Source organism: Aureococcus anophagefferens, assembly GCF_000186865.1.
Source record: "Aureococcus anophagefferens unplaced genomic scaffold AURANscaffold_19, whole genome shotgun sequence".
Lineage (NCBI taxonomy): Eukaryota > Pelagophyceae > Pelagomonadales > Pelagomonadaceae > Aureococcus > Aureococcus anophagefferens.
The window spans coordinates 135,931-154,603 of NW_008705579.1; the positions used below are offsets into that span (position 1 = coordinate 135,931).

General features: G+C 71.2%; 5 protein-coding genes across 5 annotated transcripts; 3 read left to right on the top strand and 2 right to left on the bottom strand.

Moving 5' to 3' along the window:
* Positions 1-4,995: 4,995 nt before the first annotated feature.
* AURANDRAFT_13007 (hypothetical protein) lies at positions 4,996-5,820 on the bottom strand (the record flags this gene model as incomplete). Its single annotated transcript, XM_009041241.1, has 1 exon — positions 4,996-5,820. A coding segment is annotated over one exon (825 nt), but the record flags the coding sequence as incomplete, so codon positions are not given.
* Positions 5,821-7,450: 1,630 nt separating this feature from the next.
* AURANDRAFT_72107 (hypothetical protein) lies at positions 7,451-11,700 on the top strand (the record flags this gene model as incomplete). The annotated part of the gene is made up of 2 exons (XM_009041113.1): positions 7,451-8,557; positions 9,459-11,700. The coding sequence occupies 2 exons, from the start codon at positions 7,533-7,535 to the stop codon at positions 11,698-11,700; spliced, it is 3,267 nt and encodes a 1,088-aa protein (XP_009039361.1).
* A 1,266-nt stretch (positions 11,701-12,966) lies between these two features.
* Positions 12,967-14,235, top strand: AURANDRAFT_66025 (hypothetical protein; the record flags this gene model as incomplete). The annotated part of the gene is made up of 1 exon (XM_009041114.1): positions 12,967-14,235. The coding sequence occupies one exon, from the start codon at positions 12,967-12,969 to the stop codon at positions 14,233-14,235; it is 1,269 nt and encodes a 422-aa protein (XP_009039362.1).
* AURANDRAFT_38254 (hypothetical protein) lies at positions 14,217-15,931 on the bottom strand (the record flags this gene model as incomplete). The annotated part of the gene is made up of 2 exons (XM_009041240.1): positions 14,217-15,108; positions 15,163-15,931. 2 exons carry the CDS (start codon positions 15,913-15,915, stop codon positions 14,242-14,244), a joined length of 1,620 nt encoding a protein of 539 aa, XP_009039488.1.
* A 238-nt stretch (positions 15,932-16,169) lies between these two features.
* On the top strand, positions 16,170-16,835 carry AURANDRAFT_66026 (hypothetical protein; the record flags this gene model as incomplete). The annotated part of the gene is made up of 1 exon (XM_009041115.1): positions 16,170-16,835. The coding sequence occupies one exon, from the start codon at positions 16,170-16,172 to the stop codon at positions 16,833-16,835; it is 666 nt and encodes a 221-aa protein (XP_009039363.1).
* Between the last annotated feature and the right edge of the window lie 1,838 nt (positions 16,836-18,673).

An 18,673-nucleotide genomic window follows, 5' to 3' on the forward strand; every position in this document is an offset into this window, starting at 1 on the left:
GCGTCGCCGAACCCCGGGAGCTGCCTCGAGGAGGGCAGCGCCGTGACGGCCTGCGGCGACGGGCTCATCGCGAAGCTGAAGAGCTCGTGCTCGCCGGAGTTCGAGGCCTTCCGCGCGTGCCTCGCGGACACGAACAACGCCTTCGACAAATGCAAGGCGCAAAAGGAGGCGCTCTACGCGGCGTTCAATTTCAAACCATGATGCGGCGCCGCGGCGCCGCCCGCTCCGCGGGGCGGCCGCGTCCTCGACCCGCGGCCGCCCCGGCGCGGCGCCGCCCGCGGCGGCCGCGGGCGGCGCGCCGTCGCTGCGCGCGGCGGGCGCGAGCCGCGTCGACGGCGCGCGCGCGCGCGCGGCGCCCGCGCGCCGCTCTCGTAAAAAAACCTAGGTCTTAGTCGTCGTCCTCGAGTCGCGCGCGACGACCTCGCCGCGGTTCGTCGCGGCCCAGGTCCGCGCCGTGACGCGGGCGAGCGTCGCGAGGCTCGCGTCGCCGTCGGCGGCGACGTCGCCGGCGACGAGGCAGCGCGCGAGGTCGAGCTCGCCGCCTTCCGCCGCCTGGGCAGCAAAAGGGTGATTCAACGTCGCTTCAACGTGAGTGTTCCGCGCGCGCGCGTTCCGGGAAAAGCATCCACGCTTCGAGGCCGTTCCGAGAGATGATCGCTCGTCCAAAAATCAGCCAAAACGAGTGGAAAACGGCCGAGATATGAGCCTTTGAAGTTGGGAATTTCGCACCCTTTTGCTGCCCTGTCGGCCGCCGCGCAGGCGCCGTCGACGCGGCAGTCCGCCGCGGCGCAGGCGCCGTGGTCGCTCGCGCGGAGCGCGCCCCGGGGCGCGCGGGCGACGTGGACGCCCGCGAGCGTCAGGGTGCCGTGCGCCGTCGCTGTAGCCGCGTGGCCGCCGAACTTCGCGTGGCCGCCGCAGCCGGCGAGGACGCAGCGCGTCGCGGAGACGGCGCCGCCGCGGCGCGCGTCGAGCGCGGCGCCGGGCGTCTCGGAGATGGCCGTGTCCTCGAGGACCGCGGACGCCTTGCCGACGGCGAGGAGGCCCGCGCCGCCGCCGCCCGTCAAATCGCACCCCCGGAGCGACAGTCGCGAGCCGTCGGACGCGACGACGAGCGCGCGCCGCGCGCCGGCGGCCGCCGAGACGCGGCAGCGCTCGAGGGCGCAGGCCGCGCCGCCCTCGACCTTGACGGCCGAGCCCTGGCTCGCCACGAGCTCCAGTCCCGCGACCGCGACGTCCGCGCGTCGACCGCGGACGGCGAGCGTGTCCGCGGGGTCCCCGCGCCGCGAGGCGTCGCCGCGGAGCCGCAGCGTCGCGCCGGCGCCGCCCAGGATCGCGAGGCGCAGGTCCTCGACGACGAAGCGGTCCGCCTCGTGCGAGCCGGACGGGACGACGACGACGTCGCCGTCCTTGGCGTCCGCGAGGGCCCGCTCGAGCGACGGCGCGGCGGCGAGCCGCGGCGCGCGGGCGTCGTCGTCGCCGCCGCCGCCGTCGCCGTCGCCGCCGCCGGCCTCGAAGCGCGCGTGGCGGTCGCTCGCGGCGCGCGGCGCGGCGTGTCGCAGCGCGCCGACGACGACGACGCGCTCCGCGGCGAAGGCCGGCAGCGCCGCCGCGACGGCCGCGCGCACGCCCGCGGCGTCGTCCGGGAGCCGACGCTGCGGGGGCGCGGAGACGCGCCCGTCCGCGGGCGGGAGCCGCGCGGCGTCGCAGCCGGCGCCGCCGGCGCCGCCGGCGCCGGCCGGCGCCGCGCGCGCCGCGGGCGCCTCGGCGCGCGCGGCCCGCACCCCGTCGGCGAGCGCAGCCCCGCGGTCCCGCGCGTCGCGGAGGAGCGCGGCCGCGCGGCGCGTCGTCGACCGCGCCGGGTCGAGGCGCGCGGCGACGGCCGCGGCGAACGCTCCGTCGTAGAGCGCGCCGGCGTAGAGCGGGCCGCACCGGGTCCCGCCCCGCGCGTCGGGCGCGGTGTCCCCGACGGTCCACGCCACGCGCGCCCCGTCGGCGTCGCCGACGGCGTGCGGGACCGCAGACGCGCCGTCGTCGACGCGGAAGTAGCACCGGCGGAAGAAGTCGACGTTGACGCAGAGCAGCGGCGTCGCCGTCCGCCCCGCGTCGCGCGCGGCCCGGCAGACGCGGCCCGCCAGGAGCCGCAGCGCGACCTCGCCCGCGGCGCCCTTGCCCAGCGCCTTGCCGGCCTTTTCCGAAAAGGCGAAACCGCCGTACCTGGCGAAGCACGCGGACCTGCCGTCGCCGCCGCGGTCGCGGGGCCCGGAGCCGACGACGTCCTCCGTCGACGCCACGCAGAGCAAGCCGCCGCTCCGCACGGACCGCACGCCCGCGTCGACGAAGGGCGCCGCGGACCCGCAGGGGTCGAGGTCGACGGCGTCGAACGAGTCGCGGCGCATGCGCGCGTTCGCGTCGCCGACCACGGCCGCGTACGCCGCGCCGAGCCCGTTCGCGGCGGCCGTCGCGTTCGCGGCGGCGACGGCGGCCTCGGACGTGTCCGTCGCCAGGACCGCGCCGACCTCGGCGACCTCGAGCGCGTAGCGGACGCCGCGGACGCCGCCGCCGCACATCGCGTCGAGGACCGTGGCGCCCGTGCGCCCGGCGAGCGCCGCGCCGAGGGCGGCGACGGTGAGGTCGCGCTGGAGCGTCTGCAGCGGGTTGAAGAAGACGTGCGCCGACGGGCGGAACACGGCCGAGCCCTCGCGGATCTCCTCCGCCGGCGGCGGCTCGCGGCGCGGCTGCTTCGTCCGGTCACCGCTGCTCGCGCCAGAGCCGAAGGCGTCTTCGAACTTTGCAGACACTTTCTGCTTCTTCTTCTTGCGCTCCATATCGCTGGTCTTTCGAGCTATGCGCCTCCATCCATCGCGAAATGCTGGTGCAAGCTGCCTTCAACAATGGCGTCTGGGACGACGCCGATCGCACCTCCGCGATGAAGGCCGACCTATCCCTCCCCGCGCGGCCAAAATCCCGGAACGAATCCCGCCGCGTGTCGTCGATCCATAGGGTCGCGAAAACGAATTAGCGCGCCGCGAAGCGCCGCGCTTCGGAGACGGCGCGCCGACGTCGAAGAAGCACGGGCGGCCCCGGGGGAGCGATGCTTTCACCGCGGACGCGCGGACGTGGATCCGCGCCGCGGCATCGTCGTCGTCGGCGGCCGCCGCGCGCCGCCGCCGCCGCCGCCGGGGAGCCCCGGCGGGCCGGCGGCGCGCGCGCGCGCGGCCGTCGATTCCGTCGGCTCGACGCACATATAGCCTGCGCCGCCCTCGCGGGCGCCTAGGCCTCTTCGTTCTTTTCGGCGCTTCCCGGCACCGGGTCGCCCTCGATGCCCGCCTTCTGTCGGAAGTACTCCGCGGAGAAGGCGTCGATGTTTTTGGGGTTCGCTCGGATCAGCGCCTTCGAGTAGTCCTTCAGGATGATCGGCAGGTCGGGATGGACGACGATCTGCTCCGCGGAGAAAATCCGGTTCGTCTCCATCGCGGCGAACGGTGTGTGGACGCTGCCAACGCGCGCAACTGGTTTATGATACAAAGGCAAATGTGGCACAACTTGAAGCGATTTCTGACACGCGATGGGCAGCCCCTCCGAGGACGACTCGGATGACGAGCTCTGGGATCAATTCCACACCTGGGACGACTTCAAGAATATGGGAACCGATGCCGCTCCCCGAACTGTGATGTCCACCATCGAGGAACCCGACGTCGCTCTCCGAGGAATGAAAGCCGCAGGGATCGCAGGAAAAAACCTGGCCATCATGGCTGGATGGCACCCCCGCATCCGAGGCGTGCGCCATGAGGTAAAATGCCCCTCGGGCCGGCGCATCGAGTACCAGATGTTCGGCCGCTGCTCCAAGGAGGACCCGGTGGTGCTGATGTTCCCGGGCATGTTCAACGCGAACGCGTCGCGGGCGCTGGCGCACTGCTGCGGGCGCTACGAGCTGCCCGAAGAACCGGACGGCTTCCCGCAGAGCGCGGCGCTCCTCTTCAATCGCTTAACGGACGGCGACGACCCCCGCGCGGAGTTTGACAGCTTACCGCTAACGTTCGCCTGCGTCGCGCGGCCTGGCTACGGCAAGTCCACGCTGGACGTCTTCCCCTGGAATTTTACGTACGAGATGTTCGCGGCGGACATGGCCGCCGTCGCGGACTGGTTGGGCGCCCCGCGCTTCGCCGTCATGGGCGCGTCGTCGGGCGGGCCCTGCGCTCTAGCCGTCGCGCACGCGTTCCCGCGGCGCGTGACGGCGTGCTTGGTGAACTGCGGCGACTCGAACTACCGGCGCGGCTACCCCCGAAACGCGCACTGGTTCCACGGCGAAGCCACGCCGGCGACGGGCTACCGCGCGGGCATCGAGTGGACCGCGAAGATCTGGCTCGGCGTGACGTGCGGGTATAGGACGCTCACCCCGGGCTGGGTCGCGGACATGTGGATGGAGGGGCTTCCCGCCGCGTGGCACGACGGCCTCGAGTCCATCGCGTGTCCCGTGTTGTTGTACCACGGCGAGCGGGACGCGCTCACGGACCCGAACTGCAGCCGCTACCACGCGGCCCGGCTACGAAACGCGCACCTCCGCGTCGTCCGCGGCGCGGGCCACACGGAGTTCCCCGCGGCGACCTTCGACGCCATGGTCCTCGACCTCCGCGCGCGGGCTTTGAGTAACGGCGCTTAGCGCCGCGCGCGGGCCTGCGCCTGCATGTCGTAGACCGCGTCGGCCGCGTCGCCGCAGCCCGCGGCGCAGCAGCCGAAGACGGCGTCGCCGATGGTGTGCTGGCGCGCGCCGCGGTTCGCGGACTCGAAGTCGCCGCGAAAGATGAGGTTGACCTCGACCTCGTCGGGGATGTCGCGGACCAGCAGGTCCGCGCGCTTCCGGAGCCGCTCCGCCTCGATGACGTCGTGGACGTGGACGCCCCGGAGGTGCGCGTGGCCCGTGTCCTGGACGTGGTCGTGGCTCACGGACAGCGTGTCGTGGACGTCGTGGAGCTTGTTGTACTCGAGGACCGTGTCGTCCATGGCGAACCACGCGCAGTCGAGCGCGGCCGCGGCGGAGAGCCGCCGCGCCGGGTCGCGCCGCAGGAGGCCCGCGATCAACTCCTTGGCCTCGGGCGACGCGGTGTCCCAGTAGCCCGCGTGGAACTCGACGTCCTGGGCCCGGATGTTCGCGGCCATCTTCTCCTCGTCGCGCGCGGACCACGGCAGGTAGCCCCCGAGCAGGCAGAAGATGAGCGCGCCGCAGGACCAGCAGTCCGACGCGACGCCGTAGCCCGCGACGTCGTAGAAGTCGCGCGCGTCGTAGACCTCGGGCGCCGCGTAGCCCGGCGTGCCCGCGAAGTCGTTGAGCGCCGGCCGCTCGTCCGTGAGGATCGCCGCGAGGCCAAAGTCGGCGATCTTGAAGTCGTGGTCGTTGGCGTCGTCGGCCAGGAGTAAATTCTCCGGCTTGAGGTCGCGGTGGACGACGCCGTGGTCCGACAGAAAGGCCACGGCGTTGAGCAAAACGTAGGCCGCCTTGCGCGCCTCGTTCTCCGTGTAGTGGTGGTTCGGCTTGCCAACAATTCTATCGAAGAGCTCGCCGCCCTTCATGAGCTGGAGGACGACGAAGCACTGCTCCGGCCGCACGACGACGTCGTAGCAGTGGATGACCGTGTCGTGGCAGAGGCTCCGCAGGATCTTCGCCTCGTCCGCGAGCATGTCCGCGTCGTCCGGGTCCCGGTTCGGGTCGTGGCCCGGCTTGTGCGGCGCCTCCTTGACGGCGAAGGTCGCCGACGTCACCCGATTCGTCGCGAGGCGCACGACGGCGAAGCCCCCCTCGCCGAGCTTCTCGCCGATGTCCAAATCTTCGAAAGTCGTGTAGCCGTGCTTCTCCTTCAAATCCCAGGCGTGGAGCGCGCCCTTGCGGGGCACGGGCGACGACGCGACGGCGACCTCCTCCTTCTCCGCGGCGTCGTGGACGTGGCGGCCGAAGCCCGACGTGCACCGCTCCTCCAGGGAATTGACCTGATCTAGCGACTGCGCGAAGTTCACGTGGCAGCGGTAGAGCGTGTTCCGGCCGAGGTCGTTGCTGTCCATCTCGAACCACTTGGCGCCCAACGCCTTGGCCAATTTCGTGCGCCGGTAGGGGTCCCGGTCGAGGAGCCCGCGCACCAAATCCGTGGCCTCGGGGCTCACCTCCTCCCAGCTCGCGTCCGCGAAGCTCACGGTCTTCGTCCGGAGCTGCGCCTTGTGCTTCTCCATGTCGCGCGTCGGCCACGGCAGGTAGCCGCCGAGCAGCGCGTAGATGATGGCGCCGCAGGACCAGGCGTCGGCCTCCGCGCCGTAGCCCGGGTGGTTCGGGTAGTCGCACGCGTCGTAGACTTCGGGCGCGACGTAGCCCGGCGTGCCCGCGTACTCCTTGACGAGCCGCTTGCCCGAAACGTCGCCCGGCCGCGAAAGGACGACGGCGAGGCCGAAGTCGGCGATCTTGAAGTCGTGGTCGCTGCTGTCGCTCCGCAATAGTAAATTCTCGGGCTTGAGGTCGCGGTGCACGATGCCGTGGGCCGTGAGGTACTCGACGGCGTGGAGGAGCACGTAGGCCGCCTTGCGCGCGCCGGCCTCCGTGTAGTGGTGCGTCGGCTTGGCGACGATGCGCTCGAAGAGCTCGCCGCCCTCCATGAGCTCGAGGACCATGAGCACCTCCTTGGGGAAGATGGCGATGCCGTAGCAGTGGATCACGGACGCGTGGCAGAGCATGTGGAGCACGCGCGCCTCGTCGCAGAGCATGTCCGCGTCGTCCTTGCCCGACGCCGACGTCGGGTCGTGGCCCGGCTTGTGCGGCGCGGACTTGACCGCGAAGAGCGCGCCCGTCGATCGGTTCGTCGCGACCCTCACGGTCGAGAAGCCGCCGACGCCGAGCTCGCCGCCGAGGTCCAGGTCGTCGAAGTCCGTGTAGCCGTGGCGCCGGTTGATGTCCGCCTGGGACAGCGGGCCCTTGCCGTCCGCGAGCTTCGACGGCAGCCACTCGGGCGCGAGCTTGCTCAGCGACTCGCGGACCATGGCCAGGTCGTCGTGGGCCGCCTCCAGCTCCTCCAGGGGCTTTTCCACGCGGCCGTTGCCGCCGGCGGCGTCGCCGTCGCTCACGGCGGCGCCGAGCGGCGCGCCGGGGCTCCCGGCCTCGACGCGCGCCTCCGTCGGCGCCGCCGTCGACTTGCCGGCGAAGAGCAACTCGTCGACGCCATGCTCGTCCGCCAGCGTCTGCAGGAAGGACGACGCGGCCGGCTCCGGCATGCACCGGGACCGACCGCGATCACGCTGGTGCGACGGCGCGCACGACGACGCAACAGGCTGCCGCGACACGAGAAATATGTTGCGAGGGCTGCCCAAACATTGGCTAAATGCGCTCAAGATCAACGCAAACTCGTGCAACAGTTAGTATGCATCGTGCAGCCAGTGGTGCCGTCGGCGACTCTGCCACAAGCTCGAGCTAGAGAGCAGCACCACGGCGTCGGCAATCACAACTAGCAACACCCTTAAAAAAAACCACACCGCTCGCTCGCACGCTCGAGAACAACATGCCCGTCGCCAAGGTCATGGCGAGCCGCTTCGGCGGCGGCGGCGAGCCCGAGGAGGACATGGACGGCGTGCTGCACCTCGACGCCTCGGACCCGCGCGTCGCCGTGTACCAGAACCTCAAGGAGCGGGATGTGGCCGGCCGCGGCGACCTCTTCATCCTCGAGGGCGAGAACAGCGTGCACAACCTCGTGCAGCACGGCCGCATGCCTCTGGAGAGCGTGTGCGTCAGCGAGCGGCGCGTCGCGCCGATGAAGAGCCTCATCGCCGCCGTGCGCGCCCGGGGCGTGCCCGTCTACGCCCTCACCCACGAGGACTACAGCGGCCTCGTGGGCTTCAACTTCCACCGCGGCGTCCTCGCGTGCGGCCGCAAGCTCCCGAGCGTCGCGCCCGGGGAACTCCTCGGCGCGCTGCCGGCGACGGGCCCGTCGACGGTCGTCCTCTGCGAGCGGACGAACAACCTCGACAACGTCGGCGCCGTCTTCCGCAACGGCGCGGCCTTCGGCGCGGGCGCCGTCGTCTTCGACGGCCGGAGCGCGGACCCGTACTACCGGAAGTCGATCCGCGTCTCCGGCGGCCACGCGCTGGCCATCCCCTTCACGCGCCGGGGGTCCATCGCCGACGTCGTACAAGCCGCCAAGGCGAGCGGCCACGTCGTCTGCGCGCTCGTGACGCCGCCGACGTCCGCGCGGTCGACGGCCGTCGACGACGCCGTCGGCGCGCCCGTGCCCATCAACGAGTGGCGCGCGGACGACCGGCCGGAGCGCGTCGCCGTGCTCATGGGCGCCGAGGGCCCCGGCCTGACGGACGAGGCGCAGCGCCTCGCGGACGTCCGCCTCACGATCCCCATGGCGAACGCCGTCGACTCCGTCAACGTCGCGACGGCCTGCTCCATCGCCCTCCACGAGCTCGCCTCGACGCCGCGGCGCCGCGACGCCCAGGCGCGGCGCAGAGCCGCGCGCGTCGCGTCCCTCGCCGCGGCCTTCGGCGCCGGCGCGCTCCTCGCGCTCGCCGCGGCGCGACGGCGGTAACGCGCGCGACGCGACGATGATGCTTAGGGGGGTCGGCGGCCTAGGCGGCCTCCTGTCGGGCCATGGCCTCGAGCTCCGCGAGGGCCTCCTCGTCGGTCATGCCGTCCGTGTCCTCGTAGGCCTCGAGGATCTCCTCCTCCGTCGCCTCGTCGGCCTCGGGCGCGGGCGCCTCGGCGTAGGCCTCCTCCTCGACGGCCTCGGCGTAGGTCTCCGCCGCCGCCTCGAGCTCGGGCTCGTCGGCCGGCTCCTCGGACGCCTCGGCCTCCGCCGGCGCGTCGTCGACGGCGACCGCGGCCGACGACTCGTCGTCCTCCGGCTGCGGCGGCTGCGGCTTGGGCAGGAAGAGGTGCATCGCCACCGTCAGCGTGCCCATGATGATGAGGCGCTTCAGCGCCGCGACGTCCAGGCCCGTGTCCGCCTCCTCGACGGCGTCCTCGTCCTCGTCGTCGTCGTCGTCGTCGCCGTCGTCGTCGTCGCCGTCGTCGCCGTCGTCGCCCGCGGCCTCGTCGTCATCCTCGTCGGCCTCGTCCTCCTCGTCCTCGTCCTCCCCCTCCTCGAAGGCCTCGTCGTCGTCGTCCTCCTCGTCGTCGTCCTCGCCGCCGCGCAAGATCAGAGCTGTGCGCGCCTTCAGCGACGGCGGCCGCGCGGCGACCGCGCACCGCGGCGCGACGAGCGCTTGTGTGAGCGTGAGCACGCACGCCGCAGCGATCGCCGCGAGGAGGCGCAGCATGATGATCCGCGCCTTGTGCAAGCAGCCGCTCGAGATGCAGCTTGCGGAGCCGGCGGTGATCGCGGCGCGCTCGCTCGCCGAGAACCGCTGTTTCTGCAGCTGCGTTGGGTCGCGGGCAGCCACCCGCGCCGCGATCGCGTACCCGCTGCAACGACTCGCACCATGAGGCCGAGCATCGTCGCCGCCGCGGTGTTCGTCGTCGCGGCGCTGTCCTGGACGGCCCTGCGGCTCAACGCGAGCACGCCCGAGTACCTGACGGCGCCGCACGGCTGCGGCCCCGCGCCGGCGAGCGGCGGGCGCACGGTCACGGTCTTCGAGACGGCCATGAAGAGCGGCGCCGGCGGCGGGCGCACGACGTCGCGGACGTTGGGCCCGCGCGAGTCGTGCGACGCGCGGCCGCGGAAAGGGCGCGCGGGCGGCTTCCTGTCGTCGCTGCTCACCGGCGACGTCCAGCCGCCGCGCGGGCGCGTGAGCGTCGACACGTCGAAGACCTACCAGAGCATCGACGGCTTCGGCGGCGCGTTCACGGAGGCGTCCGCGCGGACGTGGGCGCGCATGCCCGCGGACGCGCGGGCGGAGGTCGTGGAGAAGTACTGGGGCGAGGACGGCATCGGCTACAGCCTCGGGCGCGTGCACATGAACTCCTGCGACTTCTGCGTCGCGTCCTACGACTTCGCGCCCGTCGACGGCGACTTTTCGCTCGACCACTTCGACCATAGCGTGACCCACGACCGGGCGGAGATGATCCCGCTCATGGCCGCGGCCAGGGCGGCCACGGAGCGGCGCGGCGGCGACTTCAAGCTCTTCGCGTCGCCCTGGAGCCCGCCGGCCTGGCTCAAGGCGCCGCGCAAAAAGTTCGAGCCCGACCCGGACCACCCGTCCATCGAGTTCCCCGGGAACCGGTCCATGCTGAGCAGCGCGCAGCCCGACGGCCTCGCCCACGACGAGCAAGCCCACGCGGCCTGGGCGCTCTACTTCTCCAAGTTCGCGTCGGCCTACGAGGCCCAGGGCCTGCCGCTCTGGGGCTTCACGGTGCAGAACGAGCCCGAGTTCTCCGCGCCGTGGGAGGCGTGCCGCTACACGGCCAACTCGACGGGCGCCTTCGTGCGCGACTTCCTCGGCCCGCGCCTGAAGTCGGACCACCCCCACCTCAAGCTCTTCGTCTTCGACCACAACCGGGACCACATGGTCGACTGGGCGCGCGCGGTCTACGGCGACGCCGAGACGGCCAAATTCGTCGACGGCGTCGCGTTCCACTGGTACGCCGGCGGCCTCGACCGCACGTTGGACGGGGCCGTGGGCCACGCGAACGTGGCGCGCGCGCGCGACGCGCTGCCCAAGGGCGCGCGGCTCCTGCCGTCCGAGGGCTGCAACTGCCCGGGCATCGGCGACTCGGACCTATTGCGGTCCGAGCGCTACGCGCACGACATCCTCAGCGACCTCGCGTTGGGCGCCTGCGGCTGGGTCGACTGGAATTTGCTGTTGGACCACCGGGGCGGGCCGAACCATCTGGGCAACGTCTGCGACGCGCCGATGCACGCGACGGACGAGAAATTCTCGGGCGTCAAGATCCAGTCCTACTACGACGTCATCGGCCACTTCTCCAAGCACCTCCACCCCGGCTCCGAGCGCGTCGAAATAGCCGTCGACGGCGTCTTCTTCGACGACCGGGCGGCGACGCGCGCGGCGACGCGCGCGGCCGTCGGCTTCGAGCTGACGCTCCACAAGTGCCAGGGGTCGCCGGACCGGCCGTCGCCGCGCCAGGCCTGGGCCCTCGACGACGTCCACGACTACCTCGAGATGACCGACGGGAGCTTCGTCGACAAGTGGGGCGACTTGTGCGCCGCGGACGCGAACACGCCCGGCGTCGGGTCCTTGGCGCTCGTCAACTGCGAGTACGGCAAGGAGCACGGCGACGTCGCCGTGGGCAAGTTCCGGCGCGACCCGGACAGCCACGCCATCGCGGAGCTCAAGGGCGGCCTCTGCCTGGGCCCCTCGCGGGACCGGCCGGGAGCGGAAGGGGCGCAGCTCGAGCTCCAACCCTGCGACGGCGCGAACCGCCACCAGCGCTTCACGCACCTGCCCTCGGGCGCCCTCGTGAGCGACGCCGACGGCCGCTGCGTCACGGCGGGCTGGCCCTTCGTCCAGGCCGTCGCCTTCGCGCGGCCGACCGGCGACGTCGCCGTCGTCGCGCTCAACGAGGCGTCCCACGCCGCGGACTTCGACCTCGACATCGACGGCGACGTGGTCCGCGCGTCCCTCGGGCCCCACACGATCCAGACCTACGTCGTCTCCCCGCGGCCCGCGGCCGCGGCGCCCGCGCCGGGCGACGACGACGGCGCCGTGAAACTGACGGACGACATCGCCGACGACATCAAGCAGCTCAAGGCGAAGCTCGGGCCCGTCTAAGACTCTAAAGTAAGTTCTAAAGACTTTTCTAAAGTTAGGAGTTTGGCCGGGTCTTTTGGCCAAATCCAGTGGCAGTGGCAGCGCTCGCTGTTTTAACAAATTTCACCACGGACGCATGTGGCAAGTGTCCCCAGCGTCCTAGGTTCCACACTCGAGTCGCGAAGGAATACACGAGCAGTCCGAGTACCGCCCTTTTGACGCCTCCTTAGTCCGCGTGGAACCAGGCGAACTCGACGACGGGCGTCGCGGACGCGTTCGCGCCGCGCGCCGCGGCGTCGCCCGCGCGCCTCGACGCCGCGAGCGCCGCCGCGTTGACGAAGCGCGCGTGGGGCGCGAGGGCGTGGAGCGCCCAGGCGAACTCGCCCGCGCGGTGCGCGTCGTGGACGAGCACGTCCGTCGCCCTCCCGGGCCGCGCGGCGCGCTGCGCCGCGAGGAGCCGCGCGGCCGCGGCGATGGGCGCGGCGCGCCCCGTCGACGACTTGTGCATGCCGTCGGGCGCGTCGACGACGACGAGGTCCCAGAAGTCCGCCGACGCGAGGACCTCGGCCGCGCCGTCGATTTTGAGCCGGGGATCGGCCGGGTCCAGCACGTCGACGTCGAGCCAGTCCCGCTGCACCGTGTGGTACGCGACGCGCGCCGCCTCCAGGCCCGCCGCGAGCGCCTTGTCCAGCTTGGGCGCGTTGTCCTCGAGGAAGACCGTGCGGCCCTCGCCGTTCGTCTCGGCCCAGAAGGGTCCGTCGGGCGGCGTTCCGAAGACTAAGACGTTCTTCGGCGCCTCGCCGAGCACGGCGAGGGCGAGCCGGCGGTCCTGCGACGAGAACTGGCCGCCGTTCCGCGGCTTCGCGCGGCCGCGGTCGTCGTAGGTCTGCGCCGCGAGGTAGTCGCGCGCGCGCCGCGACAGGTGGCGGCCGTAGTCCGCGCCGCCGCGCGCGAAGGCGTCGACGTCGAGGTGCCGCGGCGCGACGGACGCGCCGTCGCTCGCGTCGACGGACTGCCACCAGGAGAGGCTCGACCCGAGCACGACGATGCCGACGACGGCGAGGCACAGCGCCGGCCGCGCGGCGACCTTGCCGCCGCTCCGCCGCCGGTCGAAGGCCGAGCCGCCCTTGGGCCGGTAGGTGCCGCCGGTGGCGAGCGCCACGTTCGACATTGGAGAGAGTTGGTGCCTAGCTAGCAGAGCGGGCAGCCCATGCTAAAAAAATTCGAGCTCGCTCTGGTTCAAATGTTCAAGGTGTGGTTCAAGTTTGCGGTTTCAAGCGTCGCAGCATGGCAGCCCACTCGGACACGAAGGAGGCCCGGTGCTTCGAGTGCCCGTCGAGCCGCGACTACGACAAGGAGGCCGGGTCGCGGCTCGTCGACGCCGTGCGCGGCGACCGCGTCTCCGTGGCCATGAGCCTGCGCCTCGAGGAGTTCGAGGACGACATCGCCGGGCGGCTCATGGAGAACTGCGAGATCCGCCTCGCCGTGCCGGCGCTCGCGGAGCAGCGGCGGGCCGACGGCCAGGACTCGGTCTACGTCGGCGAGCCGGGCGTCGCCTTCTACCTCGGCCGCCGCGGCGACGCGGCGACGGCGCGCGCGCTCGTCGACTTCCACACGAGGAACGGCGACGCGCCGCCGACGGCGCTGGACTGCAGCCTCCTCTGCGGGGCGACGGGCCTCGACGTCGTCGCCGCGACTTTGGCGCCGGACGACGAGACGTTCCGCTTCCGCGCGAAGCGCGTGCTCTCTCGCGCGCAGCTCGCGCGCGGCGACAAGCTCGCGGCGGACGAGTGGCTCTACGGCAAGGCGGGCTTCCTGCGGGCCCTGTTGGGCCTGCGGCGCCTGGCGAAGCGGCGGCGCCTCGCAGCCCTCGAGGACGCGCTCGCCGTCGCGGCGACGCGCGTCGCGGCCGCGCTCCTCGACGACGGCCGGTCCGAGCTCGACGAGATTCTGCGCTACTCCTGGCACGGCACGCCCTACGTCGGCGCGGCCCACGGCACGGGCGGCATCTGCTATCTCCTCCTATGCGCGGCGCGCGACGACGCGCAGCTCGCGGCCAAGGCCTACCCGTACGTCCGCGCGACGCTGAAGGCGCTCGCGGCGCTCGCGGTCGACGGCAACTGGCCCGCGGTCGCCGGCGAGGCGCGCGCGCCCCTGGTCCACTTCTGCCACGGCGCGCCGGGCATGGTCTTCGCCTTCTTCGAGGGCGCGAAGGTCTTCAAGGACGCGGCGCTGAAGACCGCGGCGCTCGACGCGGCCTACACGACGTGGAAGTACGGCCTCCTCTTCAAGGGGCCGGGCCTCTGCCACGGCATCGCGGGCAACGGCTACGCGCTCCTCGCCGCCTTCCGCGCGACGGGCGACGTCAAGTGGCTCCACCGCGCGTGCGTCTTCGCGGAGACGGGCGTCGCCGAGGACACGATCGCGATGAGCCACACGCCGGACCACCCCCTCTCCCTCTTCGAGGGGCTCGCGGGCTGCGCCTGCTTCCTGCGGGACCTGCGCCAGCACCCCAAGGACGCGGAGCTGCCCTTCTTCGAGTTCCACGGGCTGTAAGATGTACTATTGGGCCGCCGGGGCCCCGTCGTCGCAGCCCCGGGCGAACGTCGGGTTCGGGTGGTCCACGGTGCGCCGGGGCTTGGGCTTCACGTGGAAGTCCGTGCCGAGGTTCGACGGCACGGCGACGGTGTCGACGTCGTCGACGTCCGGCAGGTCGTCGTCGCCGCCCTCCTCGGGGATCGCGCCGAGGCCGCCGCCGCCGTCGCCCGTGTCGATGTCGTGCAACCCCAGCTCCTCGTCCTCGTCCCAGGAGCGCGCGTAGTCGGCGACGACGAGCTGCGGGTCCTCGGGCAGCGCACCGTCGCCGACGGCGTCGAGCGGGCCGTGGTTCGCCGCGGCGTCGCGCCGCGGGCCGACGAAGGAATTCGCGAGCGGGTCGCGCATGACGATGGTGAAGGGGAAGGTTTTTCCGTCCTTCAAAGCGATGATCTTGTCGATGAAGGCGTCGAAGTGCGCCTTCTTCGCGCCGTCCGCGGAGTCGCCGCCCTGGAACGGGTTTCCCCGGCGGAGCGACGCGACGATCTTCTCCAAACAGCCCTCGACCGTCGTGTACACGGAGCCCAGCGAGCCGTGGGCGAGCTCCAGGTCGAGCTCGGGGATGGCGACGTAGGCCGTGTCGCTCTTGAGGATGTCGCGGCTCAGGTCGCCCGCGTCGACGCACGTCAGCGTCGCCGCGCAGCCGAGCTTCGGCACGGCGCCGCCGCCCTTGACCTCGGAGTTGCGGTAGCCGCATTTCTCGCAGGTGAAGGACATGATGACGCACTCCTTGAAGTAGGGGATTTTGGTCACGCACATGTGCTCCTCGCCCTCGGCGCCGCAGTGGGGGCAGGGCACGGAGAAGTTCATGACTTCCCCCCCCGCGAGCATGCCCTCGACGCCGTCGATGGTCTTCGGCGCGGGCGCGCCCCGGGCGCCGGCGTCGACGTCGCCCGCGACGGGCGCCGCGCCGCCCTCGCGGAAGCCCAGCGCGACCATGTCCGCGTCGGAGCGGTCGTAGTGGCTCGTTTTCAGTTGCTCGTCCTTCTCCCGCAAAGGCTGCACGAAGGAGTTGCCCGCGGGGTCCTCGACGATCAACGAAAAGGGCAGCGCCTCGCCGGCGGCGTAGTCCATGAGGTCGTCGATGACGCGCTGCACCTTCAGGCCCACGTCGACGTCCGCGGCCAGCCGCTGCGGCTGGAGCGCCATCAGTTCCGACGCCGCGCGGCTCAACACGCCCTCGACGGTCGTCACGACGCCGCGCAGCGTCGCCGCGGGGATCTCGAGCTCCAGCGCCGGAACGACGATGCGCGCGCTCTCGGACTTGACGACCTGCCGGTCCAGGTCCGCGCGGCTCGACACCTCGAGCTCGTAGCGGCACCCCTTTTCCTGCGTCTCGCCGCCGAACTGGACCTCCGTGTTCCGCTCGCCGCAGTCGTCGCAGTGGAAGCTGCTCAGGATGATCTCGCGGAAGAGGGGGATCTTCGTCAGCATGAGCCGCGTCTCGCCGGAGCCGCCGCAGGCCATGCAGAGGCTGTCCTTGATGATGTTCATGCTGTCCAGCGCGAGGTCGATCTCCGCGCTCTCCGTCGCGCCGTCCGCCGCGTCGACGGTCGCCGCGGCGGCGCCGATGTCCACGGCCGAGAAGCCGAAGCTCGCCATCTTCTCCGCCTGGGTTTTATCCTCCACTAGAGCGGCCATCGTGTCGTCGGCCTTTGATCGCCCAAGTGGATGTTCCATCAACATTGAATGTTGAGCTTTAAAACGAGGCTGCCCGCCGGCGCCGCCGAGCTTCTCTTCGAGAAGCCATCGTACGTCAAGCGCGACCCGGTGGGCGCGGCAGGACGCGCGCGACCTTCGCTAGGCCACGCCGTGGGTGTGGGAGGCGGCCCAGACGCACGCAACACGACCAGCCGTGGGAGGCAGCCCTAGGTGTGGGAGGCGGCCCAAACGACATGCGCGCCGGCGACCTGCCGCTGAGCGCCTGGTGGGGCGTCGCCGCGCTGACGAAGCGCGACGTGCTGGAGTTGCAACTGATCTCCGCGGGCTCCGTCGCCGGCCTCGTCGTCGGCCCCTGGCTGCTCTACCACGGTCGCAGGGTCGACCCGCTCTACAAGTACCCCTGCAGCCTCTCCCACACGATCCGGGGCCCGGACGTCGTCGTGCGGGGCACCTACGCGGCGTCCTACGCGGCCTACCTCGTCGCGCTGCGCGCGCTCGCGGCGCGGCGATGCTCGCCGGGCATGCGGACGACGTGGTGGCTCTGCGCCGTCGGCGCGCTGCACGCCGTCGTGTCCATCCCGGACGAAGCCGACGCGAAGCGGCGCCCGCGGCTCGGCGCCGCGCGGACCGTCGTGCACTACGGCTCCGCGCTGTCGTGCGTCCTGGGCCTCGGCTACGGCTTCGCGCAGCCGCGAAGCACGCACGCGGCGCTCAAGCTGCACTACTGCGCGTCGGCGCTCGCGCTGGCCCTCGCTTTGGGCGTCTGCAACGCGTCGAGCGCCGGCGGGGGCGAGGACGCGGGCGGGCCCTACTGGAGCCGCGTGCTCTTCATGGCGTCGGAGTACAGCGTCTTCCTCGCGGGCGCCGTCGCCATCGGCCGGCCGCTCGTGGCTCCCTAATTTAGGCGACCCGGCGGTGCGACAGGAGCCACGCGTACAGCGGCGGCGGCGACCCGTCGGGCGGGTAGTAGGCGACCTCGCACATGCCGCCGTGGCCCGGCATGTCGGGGATGCCCGCGGCGCCCCAGCTCGGGTCGCGGCCCGGCGCCTCGGGCACGCGCGTGTACTTGGCGGGCTCGGCCGCGCGCGCGGCGAGCGCGTTGCAGGCCTCGACGGAGCGGTCGGACATGGACACGGGCAGCACGACGTCGTTCGCGCCGTGGAAGGCCCAGATCGGCGTCGCCGCGAGCGCCGCGGCGCCGGCCTTGGGTCGGCGCAGGCCGCCGGCGACGGGCGCGATGGCGGCGAAGCGGCCCGGGTGTCGCGCGGCCAAATTCCAGGTGCCGATGCCGCCTTGGGAGATGCCCGTGAGGTAGACGTCGATTAAGCCGTAGCGGCTCACGTATTTGTCGACGAGGCCGAGGATCTCGCTCGCGACGTCGTCGTCGAAGAACTCGGACGACCGCGGCTTCTGGGGACTGAGGACCGCGAAGGGCAGCGCCTTCGGGTTCCGGCCCGCCGTCTGGGGCGGACCCTGCAGCGCGACCATGGGTAAAGGCGCGGGGCTCGACTCGCCCTGGCCGTGGAGGAACACGAGCAAGGGAGCGGCCGACGGCTCGTCGGGCAAATACAGGAGATGCGGTAGCCGGCTGGACACCGCCACCTGTGTTCCCGGCGTCGGCTCGCCTTCCGTCGGCAGCCACCAGAGCGAATCCCAGTCGTCTCGCTGTGCGGCGGCCATGGACAGTGCGAGCAGGGCTGCAGATCGCACCATACGCTGTTATTATGACGGTGTAAACTTGCAGATGTTGATGCGTGTTTGAATGGGCTGCCGGCGCCGATGTCTCGCGGGATGAATCGACTCGACGCGCCCCTGCGTGGCCTCGTGCTGGATGATCTCCGGTTTCATGAGCTCCTGCGGCTCACGGAGACGTGTCGCAGCTGGCGCACAGCAGTCAGCTCAGTGACTGAGATCAATTGTATCACGGTAGAAGAGGGTTTACGCGCCGCACACATGATGAACAAGATGACGCGCTGTCGGGTCCTATGGGTCGATGCCCGCAGTTTTTTCGAGCTTCGCGACATGATTCTACCATTGGCGATGATGCGCGACCTCCAACGGGTGACGATCGAATTTGACGAAGGCGCTGACACGACTTCGTTCGCGCCGTCGTGCGATTTGCTGGTGCGATCGGGCGCTCTGCGGACGGCCCCAAACCTTCGACGGTTTATGTTGCTAATGGAAAGTGACCATGGTGGAATACCCCTCGAGGAGGAGCTCCTGAGATCCCACGCTTTCAAGCAGCTGCTCGATCAAATGTCCCCTGGCTGCGCGCTACGCGCTGCCGTCCGTGGCCGTGTGCCTTCATTGTGGGTCTCCGAAATTCTGTCCAAGGGTGCGGATCCGAATGACAATCCCGATCCAGCCATTTACGATATCATCATCCACGTGGCATGTCAATATCAAAGCATCGACGTGATTCGACTTCTAGTTGACGCCGGAGCTGATCCTCACTGCCTGACCAACTCAAATGAGTCGCTCTTGCATCATTCTGTTTCATGGCGGAAGAGCGGCGAAGTGGCCGAGGCTCTTCGTTACCTGCTCGATCTTGGGGTCAACGCGAGACAAGTCGAGCTGCAGAATGGATATACGGTACTTCACTTCCTCCTCTGTAACCAAGAACTTGACCGCGATGAAATGCTTGAATCGGTAGAGCTCCTCTTATCTCACGATCCCAGCCTGGCCAGCATACCCGACAAGGACGGCTTCACAGCGCACACCTTGCAGTTGTTTGAAG